At 44.7% G+C, this 15,122-nt stretch overlaps 1 protein-coding gene across 1 annotated transcript; it reads left to right on the top strand.

The window, feature by feature from the left end:
- Positions 1–613: 613 nt before the first annotated feature.
- LOC103626867 (uncharacterized) lies at positions 614–1,880 on the top strand. The gene is made up of 3 exons (XM_020538080.2): positions 614–847; positions 954–1,172; positions 1,477–1,880. Exons 1-3 carry the CDS (start codon positions 614–616, stop codon positions 1,684–1,686), a joined length of 663 nt encoding a protein of 220 aa, XP_020393669.1. The 3' UTR covers positions 1,687–1,880.
- Positions 1,881–15,122: the final 13,242 nt, after the last annotated feature.

Below are 15,122 nucleotides of genomic sequence, written 5' to 3'. Positions count from 1 at the left end.
TCGAGATATCCGTCCGTAGCATACAAAGAGTTGTAGACAATGATATTTTATGTCATTAGTAACGACTAGGATAAAAATGAAAAAAAAAACTTAATGGGCCAAGACATCTATTTGGAGATCTGGTTATTTTTGGAAGGCATATAATCACCACACCAGGTCATTGCTACCCAGCCATGCACATGTGCTTCACGCCCTTTTGGCAGTTGTTTCCAGTTTTTCTTTTTTTCCCCCGCCTTGAGACAAATTTTAAATTTGCACACACATTTCACACACTACAAAATTTTCGTGGCAACATTGCACACAAATCCACCATCATTTAATACGTCCGTTATTACTACTATACTATATCTCTAAGATCTCAGATCCCAATCCATCCTGTGTTTGTAGGAAAATAAGGATAAAGGCAGAAGAGTGGTGGTGGTCTCTGAAATCTCAATCTGCCTCGCTCTCCATCTCCATCTATCGACCATCCGAGGTGCAGGTTGGTGAAATTTCTTCAGTCTGCTAAATTTCTTCGCTTCTTACTTAGTAGCATGGTTTGCATTTTTAGTATGTCTTTAGGTACGGTGTCTGCTCACCATGCTTGCTGTACTTTCCATCCAGGGCAGCAGAAATGGTGAGCCTGAGGGAGATGGCTCGGTCCGATGCGGAGCGTGCCCCACCAGCGTGGCTGCGTGCGCTGCTAGAGACCAGGTTCTTCGATGCATGCCCAGAGCACCAAGCCAACGACGCCGGCCGCGCTAACAGGAAAAGAACCAGCGGCTGCAACTTCCTGTGCACTCACTGTGCCGACCGGGCCCTCTGCTCTGGCTGCCTCGGCAACCATGAAGGTCATGGACTTATCCAGGTACGTACACAGCTAGGACCACTCTGTCGTGGCAAAAGTGTGTGGATTAGTTCCGATCTTTAGGCACGGTGTCACTGCTCTTGCTTGCTTTGTGTGTGAGGTGCAGATCCGGAGGTCGTCAGGCAACAACGTTGTGAAGGTCGATGATGTTCAGAATCGGCTGAGCGTGTCACTGGTGCAGACCTACGTCTACAACGGAGACTATGCTGTGTTCCTGAACAGGCGACCCATGTCGGGTCACGGAAAGCATGGCGCGTCTCACTGTGAGCAGTGCGGAAGGGGACTCCAGGATGAGGACTGCCGCTTCTGCTCACTCGAGTGCAAGGTGAGACACATCTTGCTCAATTCATGCTGCAAGATTTTTATGCATGCATGTGTAGGAGTTGCTAGATTTCAAGTCTTCAATTCAGCATCCATGTTATATGTAGAAATGATATATGGTGGTTGGTTGATGAATCGAGGGAACACCATGGCAATCTGTAAACGATCTTCTTCTAAATTGTGTGCTCATGTATGCTTGCTAGCTAGATATTGTGTGCAACTTCCAGTGCCACAGATGTACCTGCTGGCGATGCCTTGCTTCTTTATTTCATTCATTCTAATTTTCCATCGTCGTCGTTATATATCAGGCTAAAGGAATAGAGGACCGTCTTGATTTCAGCGTGTCATTCGCTGTCGATCCAAACAACTTCAGCAGCTCTGGAGATGACACTGAATCAGACGACGATGAAGACTCATCCTACCCATCCAAGTTTCAAAAGCTGGAAACTATACCAGCATCATCTAGCAAGCCAGTTGCCTCTGGAGGACAGCACTCTATAGGTAAAAAGCAATATTGAGATCAATGCCAAGATCTACACTATCTTGGCAAATGGAGGATCACTAGGTCGTCATCCTACAGTGGTGATCCTACAGATAATGCTTGCAAACAGTATCCATGGACAATGCCATTCGCATATGCATGAACTAATCTCGAAACTTGGAATGTTTAGACATGGTTCAAAACATGGTTTGTGGGATGTTTTACTTTTAACTTCCTTGAGTTTGATAGTTTGATTGTTCTTGTGTCATACATCCAATTCGTGTCTTGATATTTTGTTGCTAATCTTTCTTTGGAATCAAACGTATGGTCATTATGTAGTATATAGAGAAAAGAATGCGGCACCAATGGCGTGCGGCACATATTATGACGTTTTAACTTGATCAAGATAGAACAAAGTCATGAGAAGGTAAGCAATTACATAAAATTCATTACTTTCTCTCATTCGGTGCATGGGCTAATAATTATGATTCTTGTGCTGCATCTATCCATGTTGATTTAGTCATATATACATGTGCATGGTTTTTAGTTTGTGTTATGTGGCAAACCATTTCTTATAGTGTGGTTCACCATTATATTGTTGTATCTATTTGCATGCCAATATTAAGTAGTACAAGATTCATCTCATCTTGTGCTCAAGATTGGACTTGGTCTACAATAGTAACGAATGCTTTCACAAGACCTTTGATTGCTATAAGTGCCCATGTTTTGGCATGCTCTCTTTTGCCGATGATTTTGAATCTTAATAAACACACTGGTTGAATCTTCCACTAAGCACACAATCTCACAAAGAGAGATGTAGAGAGTTTCACAAGGTATAGAATTAGCAACCATAAAAGGAGAGGCTTTGGGTTCTTAAAACCTCCACTCAGAAACTAGCTATTGGAATATTGGAATTTTCGTCGATTGTTGGAACTTTCGACTAACATTCGATTATTTTTTGTCATTGGAGGAACTTTACTTGTAGTTGACAACACAACCTAGGCTAAAGGGTACGCATTGATGGTTAGGTGGTTGGATGTGGAAGGCAAGGAAATAACTTCTTTTACATTTCATTGTTTTGGTTGACCATCTCAAACTTAAAGGCCCATGATTCTTTTTATTCTTAAACAAATATCAAAACAAGAAGTGTGATTGAACAATACTCAATTGTCTAATTTAGTAATGTATTGACAATAATTGGTCCACTTCGTTGCATGGGATATTAGTGTCCATCCATGGTTTATCATCTATAAAGCCAACATGGTTAGAGTGCCTTGCTAAATAGGTCAGGGTCAACCACTATGAAGCCTCCTAGGTCTTTAGGTTGACCACGCATTTGGCTAGTTGACCAAGCAACACTCATCCTTTGAATTGTCGTTTCTTTTCTGAAGGAAGGAATGCCATTTTTTGTTAATTTGGTTTCTTGCCCAGACGACAATAGGAAGATGATCAAATGGTAGGTTTCTATAGATTGTAGCAGTAAAGAGACTAAAGTGACCTGCCACACCAGTTATATGCCATCCTTTCCAACTGTAGGTGGCACCCAATTTTCTCAATAATTGGGCAAGCATATACTGTTTTTATTGTTGAAGTGTTGAATTGTAACCCAAGGTAACAGAAGAAGTATTATTAGATGATAGTGGAAGGTTCTAGAACATTTTGAAGGTCTAGCTCTTCATATTGGATGGGGTTGCCATAACTCTTATCAAAGTAGGCGACTAGAGGGGATGCTTTTCCAACAAAATTTAGGTTGTTTTTTCATTGCTAGTAAATCTCTCAAATATAGGTTGATGGAGATTGTCTATCATTAGCATAGAACGAGGTTCTTAATCTAGTTTACATTAGGAGTAGACACATGAGGTTGTCATTTTTAGTCGCTAAGTCAAAAATCCTTTGTAGAGGGTCGATCTATAGAATGAAGAGCATGGGTGACATGGCCGTCTTGCCGCACTCCTCATTTGCGATAGAAACTATACCCAACATGTTTGTATATTATCATGGCCCTTTAGGAGGCTGTGTCAAAGAGCATTGAGATCTATTTCATCCACTATTGTGCAAAACCCAAGGCACGTAAGACCTCAAGTAGGTTGCTCCAAAAGATTACATCGAAAGCCTTGTAAACATCAAGCTTCCCGAATAAGGTTGAGATAAAGTTTTTGTAGCCTCTTCACCAAGTTCTGCACATAAAAAATATTTTGGCATATATCTTTGTTCTATGAACCTACTTTGGTATTTGGAGGCAATTTCCTCCAAGAAGGGGTCCAATTTATTTGCTAGCATTTTGGAGACAACATGGTGATACTATGGATGAAATTGATCGGCCTATAGTCGTCCACTTTAATAGCATCTGATTTTTAGGATGAGGATAATGTTGGCCGAGTTGATGATATGGAGATTCTAGCTGTTCATTTTGTAGATCTGACTGAAGGCATTTGTGAGACCATGTTGATTGATGTCTCAACATTTCTTGAAGAATGCTCCTATGAACCCATCCGCCCTTGGGCCTGGTCCCCTAACATATATATAGTCTTTGGATGCAATAAGTTAAAAATAGTATTCACATTTCCTAAGTTAATGTTGATAAGTAAAAAATATAGTCTTTCACATTTCACACGTCTTTGGATGCAATATATAGTCTTTCTTTGATCTTTGCACTTTCCGTAAGTTAAAAATAGTATTCACATTTCCTAAGTGAATGTTGGTAAGTAAAAAATGTTGGCATATTCTAGATTATTTTTTATGAGTGAGAATCTGACTGAGCCTGTCCTTATGAGCCGAGGAGTTCTATCTATTCTAAACTAACAAGTCTATCTTTCTAAAATAGAGTTAGACACCACTGGTGTAAAAACAGAAACAAATATAAATTAGTGAATGTAGAAACACATAGATCTAATCTCTAAGGTTAATTTGGAAACTTAAATCTCTTTAGGATTCCTAGAGATTGAGGGCCCCGAGAATCCCGTAGGGAATTTAAGTTCCCAAATTAGCAATAATTCTTGTCTATTTGACAAGGATTCCTATTCAGGATATTAATAGATGAACACATGCGATTTTCATGTTCTATTTGAGTAGTTCGATGGCGGTGGACCAAGAATAGGATGAATATTTGTCTCTTTGATGTTATATAAAGAGAACAAAATTCTTTCTCCTTCCATCTTCCAAGCGGTGTTTTTTTTTCCACTCGTTCAGCAATTATTTATTTATTTCCGTCTATGGTTCATCCGATTTTTGGTTTTTTTTTTCATCTCTCCGTGCTTCTTCCGGTCTGTCAATTTTCTTATTATTACTGTCAATTTACTTATTATTACTGTCTTTGCCTTTTTCTAGTCACAGTTGGCACGTATAACAATCTGATCTTTATATCAAAAAAATACAAATATGATATCGTCGTGGGCCTTTAATTTTTTTACCCATCTTTAAGAAATAACTAACAAAATGCATGTACATTACTTAGGTTTCCATTTATATATGCTTAAGTATAGAGTATAAAATACAAACACATATATGTTTTGCTAGCAAAGTGGGTGTAAATTTGGGTTTGAAACCAACAACCATGGTTAAAATCTATATTTGTGTATAATTTTAGCTTTTTGCAATTTAAATATGAAGAGGAGGGAGAGGTGAACGGATGCGAAGGGCTGCTTTATACAGTAGAGAAGATTCGGTTTTAGATGCGTGCTTTGCGAGCGTTCATGTAGAAACAAAGCTACTAAACTGTATGCAATTTGGATAGGAAAATTATCTTACTTGGTGGAATAAAATTTATCTTACTATAACTTAGTTTAACTAAATGATTGTCTAATGAAATCGAACTGAAATCATGAGTAGTTGCCCAATCTATTGTGCCATTAGGCTATACCACGCATAGACCACCGCATCACCCCGTAATACTCATTAGAGTAAGTATCATACACTACCGGAATCCGAGGCTTTGCCGAGTGTTGTATTCTTTGCCGAGTGTTTTTTGTCGGGCACTCGGCAAAGAAGCCTTTGCCGAGTGCCGCCCTCGGTAAAGTTAGGATCTCGGCAAAGAGCCCCTTTACCGAGTGCTGAACACTCGGCACAGGTAGGCACTCGGCAAAGACAAGTTTGCCGAGTGTCACACACTCGGCAAACGGGGCTCTCGGCAAAGGGCCGTCAGCGGCCGTCCCAGAGCTGACGGCCGTCAGTCTTTGCCGAGAGCCAACGGCTGGCACTCGGCAAAGATGCACCTTTGCCGAGTGCCACGTAATAGACACTCGGCAAAGACGACTTTGCCGAGTGTCATCGCCAGACACTCGGCAAAATGTATTTTTATTTTTTTTATTTTGTCTCCCAAACTTTTTGTGGTATGTTCCTACACTATGTAGACCTACATGTATCATTTGTGGACAATTATAACATAGTTTGCATAGTTAGTAGATTTAGTTCGTTTATTTGAATTTCTTCGGAAAATTCAAATTTGAACTGCAGGTCACTCGAAACTTGGAAAACCGTGCATGAAAAAATGATATTCATGTTACTTAGCATAAGTTACGACCGATTGCAGAAGCGTACCGGAAACTTCGAGCAACATGCTCACTAAACATGGCCGTGAACTTGGCATCCACATGTTTAAAAATTGTATAAAACACAAACAAAGTCAGAAAATCATGAAACTTGTCCACGTGTCATGATATCATATGTATAGGTTGTGATAAAAATTTTAGAATGTTTGGAGAAAGTTGTGAGACACTATGTGTAGAAACCTAAGAGATCCACATGAAATAACTCTTAGATTTCATGTGGATCTCTTAGGTTTCTACACATAGTGTCTCACAACTTTCTCCAAACATTCTAAATTTTTTATCACAGCCTATACATATGATATCATGACACGTGGACAAGTTTCATGATTTTCTGACTTTGTTTGTGTTTTATACAATTTTTAAACATGTGGATGCCAAGTTCACGGCCATGTTTAGTGAGCATGTTGCTCGAAGTTTCCGGTACGCTTCTGCAATCGGTCGTAACTTATGCTAAGTAACATGAATATCATTTTTTCATGCACGGTTTTCCAAGTTTCGAGTGACCTGCAGTTCAAATTTGAATTTTCCGAAGAAATTCAAATAAACGAACTAAATCTACTAACTATGCAAACTATGTTATAATTGTCCACAAATGATACATGTAGGTCTACATAGTGTAGGAACATACCACAAAAAGTTTGGGAGACAAAATAAAAAAAATGAAAATATACTTTGCCGAGTGTCTAGAGATGACACTCGGCAAAGATGGCTTTGCCGAGTGTCAAAAGGGTGACACTCGGCAAAGTGTTATGACAGAATCTTTGCCGAGTGTCTCCCGGATGACACTCGGCAAAGGCGCCTTTGCCGAGTGCCGCATCTAGGGCACTCGGCAAAACATATTTTAAAATTAAAAAAAAATCTTTGCCGAGTGCCAGATCGCGGGCACTCGGCAAAGAGGAGAAATAAACGCCCCGCGCGACTTCTCCTTTCTCCTTCCTCTCCTCTCACTCGTCTCTGTCACCGGTGCTCGCCGTGCGCCGCCGCCTCGCCCGCCGTGCGCCGCCCCTCGCCGCCCCTCGCCTCGCCGTGCGCCGCCGACGCCGCCCCTCGTCCGCCGTGCGCCGTGCGCCGCCCCTCGCCCCTCGCCCCTCGCCGCCCCTCGCCGTGCGCCGTGCGCCGCCCCTCGCCGTGCGCCGTGCGCCGCCCCTCGCCCCTCGCCGCCCCTCGCCCCTCGCCGTGCGCCGTGCGCCGCCCCTCGCCGACGCCGCCCCTCGCCTCGCCAAAGCCGCCCGCCCGCCGACGCCGCCGCGCCCCTCTCCCTCTCCCTCGCCCGCCCACCCTCCGACACCGTCGCTGCGCCCCGTCACCGCCACCGCTGCGCCCCGTCACTGCTACCGCCGCGACCCGGCCTCAACCGTCGTCCCCACACCTCGCCCTCAACCGCCGTCGCGCCCGGCACCACGCCGCCGTTTGGTAAATCATTCTTTATTTTTGTTGAGCATGTGATTGATAATGTGATGGATAGTTAGAGCTATATTATATCTAACCATTCTGTACTTAGAATTTCCATTGTGTGGATAACCTTTTTTCTAGTAGATTAAAAAAAGAATGCCAAACTCTAAAACATGCATAGATTGAATATATATATATATATATGTGATTGCTGGCCATCGTGCCGTTGAATTATGCGTGGAAGACAGCCATCGTGCTGATAGTTTTATTTGCAGGATTTCGAAACCTCCCCGTGCAGGGGAGGTGCTGCCGAAATTTTCTGTTGCTAGGCTTCTGTTAGGGGATGGAGGACCGTGAGTGGATGTACACGGGCCGTAGAGGAAGGAACGATGTCACCACTGAATGGATTAGAAAGACCGATGATTTCGTGGAACGGGCATATGGCGAAGCTGCTAAAGGAGCGAGTCTAGTCCCATGCCCGTGCAGCAAATGTGATAACCGGAAAAGAAAACCAAAGAAGACCATGGTAGAACATATTTGGAAGAATGGATTTACGTCGGGCTATACTCGGTGGATATTTCATGGTGAAGCGCATCGTACGAGAGAGGAGGTGCTGAGACAACGTGTCGAGGATTATGACGCGGATGCGGGGGTAGCGGATATGTTGAACGACTATCAGGAGGCACAGTACACGGGAGGATGTATGGATGAAGAGCCAGAGCCGACTGCAAAGGCGTTCTACGACATGTTCGACGCGGCACAGAAGCCCCTTCACGGCCAGACAAAGGTTTCTCAACTGGATGCCATTGGGCGTGTAATGGCGTTCAAGTCGCAGTACAACATGAGTAGAGACGCATTCGATGGCTTGTTGACGGTTATTGGGAGTCTGCTTCCGGATGATCACGTTCTGCCAAAGAGCATGTACGAGGCACAGAAACTACTTCGTGCACTCAAGATGACGTATGAGCAGATTCATGCTTGTCCGAAGGGCTGCGTGCTATTTAGGAAAGAATACGCGGAGGCAAAGTACTGTCCCAAGTGTAATTCGTCTAGGTTTATGGAGGTAGACTCTGGTGATGGACAAAAGAGGCAACTCAACATCCCCTTGACAATCCTACGACACCTTCCGTTCGTACCGAGGATCCAGCGTCTGTACATGACAGAGGAATCCGCGAAACAGATGACTTGGCACAAAAATGGAAAACGATACAATCCTGACAAGATGGCGCACGCATCAGATGGTGAAGCATGGAAACACTTTGATGACATTCACCGTGAGAAAGCCGAAGAGGCCCGTAATGTACGTGTTGCATTGGCCACAGATGGGTTCAATCCCTATGGAATGAGCGCTGCCCCGTACACATGTTGGCCCGTGTTTGTTATCCCAATCAATCTCCCCCCTGGTGTGTGCTTTCAAAGGCAGAATATATTCGTGTCGTTGATAATTCCCGGACACCCGGGGAACAAAATGGGCGTGTACATGGAGCCTTTGATCGATGAATTGGTACGTGCCTGGGAGGAAGGGGTATGGACGTTTGACCGAGCTACGAAGACAAACTTCAGAATGCATGTTTGGTACCAGTACTCCATGCATGACTTACCGGCCTATGGGCTATTCTGTGCCTGGTGTGTTCACGGTAAGTTCCCATGCCCAGTTTGCAAGGAAGCTCTCAGGTTCATTTGGCTGAAAAAGGGTGGCAAATATTCGTCCTTCGATAAACATCGACAATTTCTTCCTGCTGGCCATCCATTCCGCCTAGACATCAAGAACTTTACGAAAGGTGTCGTAGTGACAGACCGCCCACCTGCAACGATGACTGGTGCCGAAATTCGTCAACAGATAGATGGGCTCGTGGCCAATACAGAAGGTGGTTTTGTGGGATATGGTGAGCAGCATATGTGGACACATAAGTCTGGCTTGACTCGGCTCCCCTATTATGACGACCTGCTCCTTCCACACAACATTGACGTGATGCACACTGAAAAAAATGTTGCCGAGGCACTGTGGGCAACAATTATGGACATTCCTGATAAGTCAAAGGATAATGTGAAGGCAAGAGTGGATCTGGCAGCGTTATGTGATAGACCAAAACTAGAGATGAAGCCGCCAAGTGGCGGAAAGACATGGAGAAGGCCTAAGGTCGATTTCGTCCTAAGCAGGGCCCAGAGGAAGGAAGTACTTCAGTGGATCAAGATGTTGATGTTCCCTGATGGGTATGCAGCTAACCTGAGTAGGGGGGTGAACTTATCTACTATGCGAGTCTTAGGGATGAAGAGTCATGACTTCCACATATGGATTGAACGGATTCTTCCTGCGATGGTTCGAGGCTATGTCCCTGAGCATGTCTGGCTAACGCTTTCAGAGTTGAGCTATTTCTTCCGTCAGCTTTGTGCAAAAGAGTTATCTCGGACCGTGGTTGCAGACTTGGAAAGATTGGCCCCCGTGTTACTGTGTAAGCTTGAGAAGATATTTCCACCCGGCTTCTTCAATCCAATGCAGCATTTGATTCTTCATCTCCCCTATGAGGCACGAATGGGGGGCCCCGTGCAGGGACGTTGGTGCTATCCAATCGAGAGATGTCTAAAGACTATTCGAAAGAAATGTAGAAATAAATGCAAAATCGAGGCTTCCATTGCAGAGGCATACATTCTAGAGGAGGTCTCAAACTTCACAACAACTTATTATGGTGACAAACTGCCGAGCGTGCATAATCCACCCCCTCGTTACAATGATGGCGACAATGAATCGAACCTTAGCATATTTCGAGGCCAACTCGGAAGCGCAAGTGGCTCGACCACGAAGACCCTGACACATGAAGAGTGGCGACATATCATGCTATACGTATTGACCAACCTTGAAGAGGTGACGCCATACATGGAACAATTTCTTCATGAATTCTGGCGTCGATCAAGGGACCCCACTCCACAGGAATATGACGCTCTTCTTAGAAAGGGTGCGAGAAATGGGTTGCCCGATTTCATTTCCTGGTTCAAACGTAAGGTACGTGCTTAGTTTGTAAAAGAGATACGTCTTTGAACTCAATTTAGCGTCTTTTAACTTGCGAATACTTGCAGGGCCAAAGAGATCCGTCTATGAGTGCCGAGTTGAGACAAGTAGCCAACGGCTTTGCTTATAGGGTTAAGAAATATTCTGGGTATGACGTCAATGGATACCGTTTTCGCACAACACACTACGACCAAAGTCGGCCCAATCGGAAAACAACGTGTTCTGGAGTCTTTACGCCGGGCCTTGACAATGTCGATTATTTTGGACGAATTGAAGAAATATATGAGCTCAATTTTTATGGTTCCAAACCTCTTACTCCAGTGATATTCAAATGTCATTGGTTTGACCCTCAAGTGACGAGACGGACACATTCTAATCTTGGGATAGTCGAAATTCGACAAGATTCCACCTTAGCAGGAGACGATGTCTATATCGTGGCCCAACAGGCCACACAAGTGTATTATCTCCCATATGCGTGTCAAACGAAAGAACATCTTAAGGGTTGGGATGTTGTGTATAAGGTATCGCCGCATGGGAGGTTACCTGTTCCTAACGATGAAGATTACAACTTAGACCCGGACACATATGATGGAGAGTTCTTCCAAGAAGATGGGCTAGAAGGGCGATTTGAGATAGACTTAACATAAGCTATCGGAATGGACGTAGATATTGAAATGGTTGTTGATGAGGAGGATGATGAGGTGCAAAATGATAATGACTTAGTAATCCTTGAAGGCAATGATGAGGTTGCGTCTTCCGATGGTGTTGAGATTGAAATGCTTGATAGTGATGATGAGAGTTTTGATCCGGCTAACCCCGACACATATGAAGATTATTTTTAATCGATGTAATGCTATATGACTTTTTATTTCGCACCTGTTTTTAAATACATCTTTTTATATGTGCTTATTTGTTTACTCTTAATTGCAGGTTGTTGGACAAATATGGTGGGCGGTTTCCTGAGGAGGAGGAGGGGGAGGAGGAGTAGGACGGCGGACGATGCAGAGCAGGCAGCGCAGCAGCACGAGGCAGAGCAGGCAGCGCAGCAGCAGGCGGCGCCTCAGGACGACGACGACCAGCAGCAGGACGACGACGACCAGCAGCAGGACGCCTCAGGTTCAGGCGGCTCTAGTTCGAGGAGCATCTACCTGCGAGGCCCCGCGAGTCTCCCGCCGCGTCCCATACTTCGGGACAGACGGCCGTTGATTCGGCCGGAAGGGGAGAGGTATGTAACTTTATGTTCTTCATTCTTGTTCATATTATGTGTTCAAAATCATAATATAAACTAATAATTTTTATTTATCACTTGGACAGGTCTTGGACGGTTTTGGATTATGCTGGGGGTCATCGTCGCCCCCCAACAACATCCTCGGCCTGCTGTGCAGGGAACACTTCCCTGGACTTGTGGAGTACGCCGGAGTGACGGGCCCAGCCTTCACCTTCGACCACTACGCCGTCGCCCCCGATGCAGTAGACCGGGACGGCAGGGAATTCAATAACAAGGCGGAGCGGGTGAAGCAAGAGCTGTGGGTAAGTCTTAGTATAATATAAAATATGTCGCATTCGTTGCAAATTCTTAAAATAATGTATGGATACATCGTTTTTGTATGCAGGATTTCTTCAGATGCGATGCTGGATACGAGGCTAGGGCGGATGTGGTGGCCACCACGTGCTGTAAGAAGCTCGTCGTGGACATGCACTATGAGGCCCGCATCCAGGCCATCATCACCTACCACGGCTCCGTCCTTGGGGAGAAGGTGACCAAACCTCAAGCCCGAACCATGTCGTTGACCAGGGAGCAGTACCTGCAGGTAAAGTCATGCATGTTTGGTACCAGTACTCCATGCATGAATTTTATTTTATCTTCTGATATGCACTTTATGTGTTTACTTTGCAGGTGATTCCACATTGGTGCGCCGCACATCCTCTCTGCTGGGAGCAGATGGTGGATAGGTGGTGTTCGGCTGAGTGGGACGAGGTGCACACAGCTAGCCGGGAACAGCGTTTGCAGATGCAAGGGCCCTCGCACCACCAAGGCAGCCGGAGCCTGGGCCAATATGCCGAAGCATGGGTACGCCACCTTTTTATTTCGATATATAGCACTAAGTTAGATATTATTTCTAACTATCTCGTTGGTTTTCGTTGCAGTCGGCGTCACATGGTGGCCGGCCTTGTTCCACCTTCTCGGCCTATGCTATGGCCCATAAGGGTAAGGCGACGTCCGACGTCACCTACAACCCGGATGACGGGCCCGAGGCCTACACCAACCCCGCCGTCTACAGCCGCCTCCATGACTACACCGCCATGGCGCAGGAGGTCCATGGCCCAGACTATGATCCGAGCACCGAGCCTATCGACCCCGATGTGCTCATGAGGGTCGGAGGAGGCAAGAGACATGGGCGGTACTGGATTGCCGACGGGGCAATCGACTCGTCCTCCACTCCCACTCTGTCTCAGGTGAGAGCAAGGAGCACTGGCTCGAGCCCAGCCATTCGACCTCGGCACGACAGCTCACAGCATCGCATTTCACAACTCGAGGTTAGTGCTTCTGTAACTCGTCCTTCCTTTAGTTATATACCTAGTCTTTGAGTTACTATAACGTTGGCTTGTAATATTACAGACCCAACTAGAAGAGATGGAGGCGAGGATAATGGCGGAGCGGGCGGCGGCTGATCAGAGGATGGCGGAGATGTTACAGTACATGCAGAGCCTTGGCGCCGCACAGGGCATCGCTCCGCCACCTCCATTGTCCCCCCCAGTTGACCCTACTCTCTTCCACACTCCTGTGAGTATCAAAATTGTAGTTAGATGTTTGTAATGCATCTGGTATAACACATGCTATCTCTTCTGTGTGCAGGGCCAATCTGGGGCGGCATCCAACAACCCTCCGGAAGGGTTCAGCCCAACGCAACCCCGGCCAAACCGCCCACCTCCATGAGTCATTGTTTTAGACTTCAGAACTTATGTATAATACTTATGTTTCTGTTTGATACTTATGTGAGAGCTTGCGACGTTTGAGACTTATGTTTGTGTTCAACACTTATGTTTGTGATGGATATTTATGTTTGTGGTCACGGTTTTATGTTTGTGTTGGCTATTTATGTCTGTGATGATATCTGTGATGTATATATGTGATATATATGTGATATCTTCTGTTTGTGTGGATGGAAAACAAAAAACAAATAAAAAAGGTACATACTGGTCACTTTGCCGAGTGTAACACTCGGCAAAGAGGCTCTTTGCCGAGTGTCTGGGTCATAACACTCGGCAAAGAGCACAGACCTGGGCACCGGCTTAGGTTCTTTGCCGAGTGTTATGTCACTGGCACTCGGCAAAGAGATCGTCTTTGCCGAGTGCCAATTGGGACACTCGGCAAAGAGCCTGACATGGGGACCCTCCCTGGTGGGCTCTTTGCCGAGTGTCCCAAGCGGCACTCGGCACAGAAGGCGGCTTTGCCGAGTGCTGCCAGGCGGACACTCGGCAAAGATATCTTCGTTGCCGAGTGTCACCGTTGACACTCGGCAAAGCCACCGTCTCCGTCAACCGGCGCCGTAACGGTCGCTTTTCTTTGCCGAGTGCACCCTGACTCTCGGCAAAGATCTTTGCCGAGTGCCCGAGAAAAAGTACTCGGCAAAGAAGTCTTTGCCGATGCATAGTTTGCCGAGCCTTCTTTGCCGAGTGTTACACTCGGCAAAGGCTTTGTCGAGTGTTTTTAAGGCTTCGCCGAGTGCTTCCGGCACTCGGCGAAGAGGTTGATTCCGGTAGTGATAAGGTGACGTAGGTAAACTATAAAAGGTGCCATATTAGATTTACAATGACGGGAAGAAAGATAAATGGAAACAGAAACAAAGCAGGCTACTCACTAGTAGCCAGCTAAAGAAATTTTGTGAGAATAAGAGATAAAGCAAGTATTAAATATATAACTTATAACATGGGAGGAGAGATATTACGAGTAGACTTATAGTTAGTTATATGTGACATAACAACATCATAAAGTCTGTTATAGGCTATATTATTAAACTTACCTTTAGGCTATCTTTAGCAGTTTACCCATCTCTATTTCTATATTTAAACTTCACTCTGCAAACAGTGCAATTTATAATGCAAAATACTATTTTGGATAACTATATAGATAAACTACTATAGAGACGGTCGACAAACACATGCATCTGCTTGGTTAGTTTAATCGTAGACTAGCTAGTGTTATAGATATTTATTGGTCCTCAAAAGAAGCCATTAAACTCTATTAAACTATACCAATGCATGGTTAGAATTAACGGATTAAACCAATGAACACACCAGATTAATCCAAAAGGATAGAAAAAGAATCTCTGATGATCGAGTGGTCAAGAATAACGAAAGAATCTATGATAGCTACACGTCGATACATATCAAAGATTCATTGTCACACCCAGTTTTAACAATAAAATTGAAATTGAATGCACACTATATATATTTTTATGTTTAGATTTATTTGTACATACAGTGACGTCATAGTGGATAACAAAATGCAGTGTTGTTGAAATG

This window comes from Zea mays, chromosome 5, assembly GCF_902167145.1.
Source record: "Zea mays cultivar B73 chromosome 5, Zm-B73-REFERENCE-NAM-5.0, whole genome shotgun sequence".
Lineage (NCBI taxonomy): Eukaryota > Viridiplantae > Streptophyta > Magnoliopsida > Poales > Poaceae > Zea > Zea mays.
The sequence above is the reverse complement of the archived record's forward strand: the minus strand, read 5'-3'. Positions and strand labels throughout refer to the sequence as shown.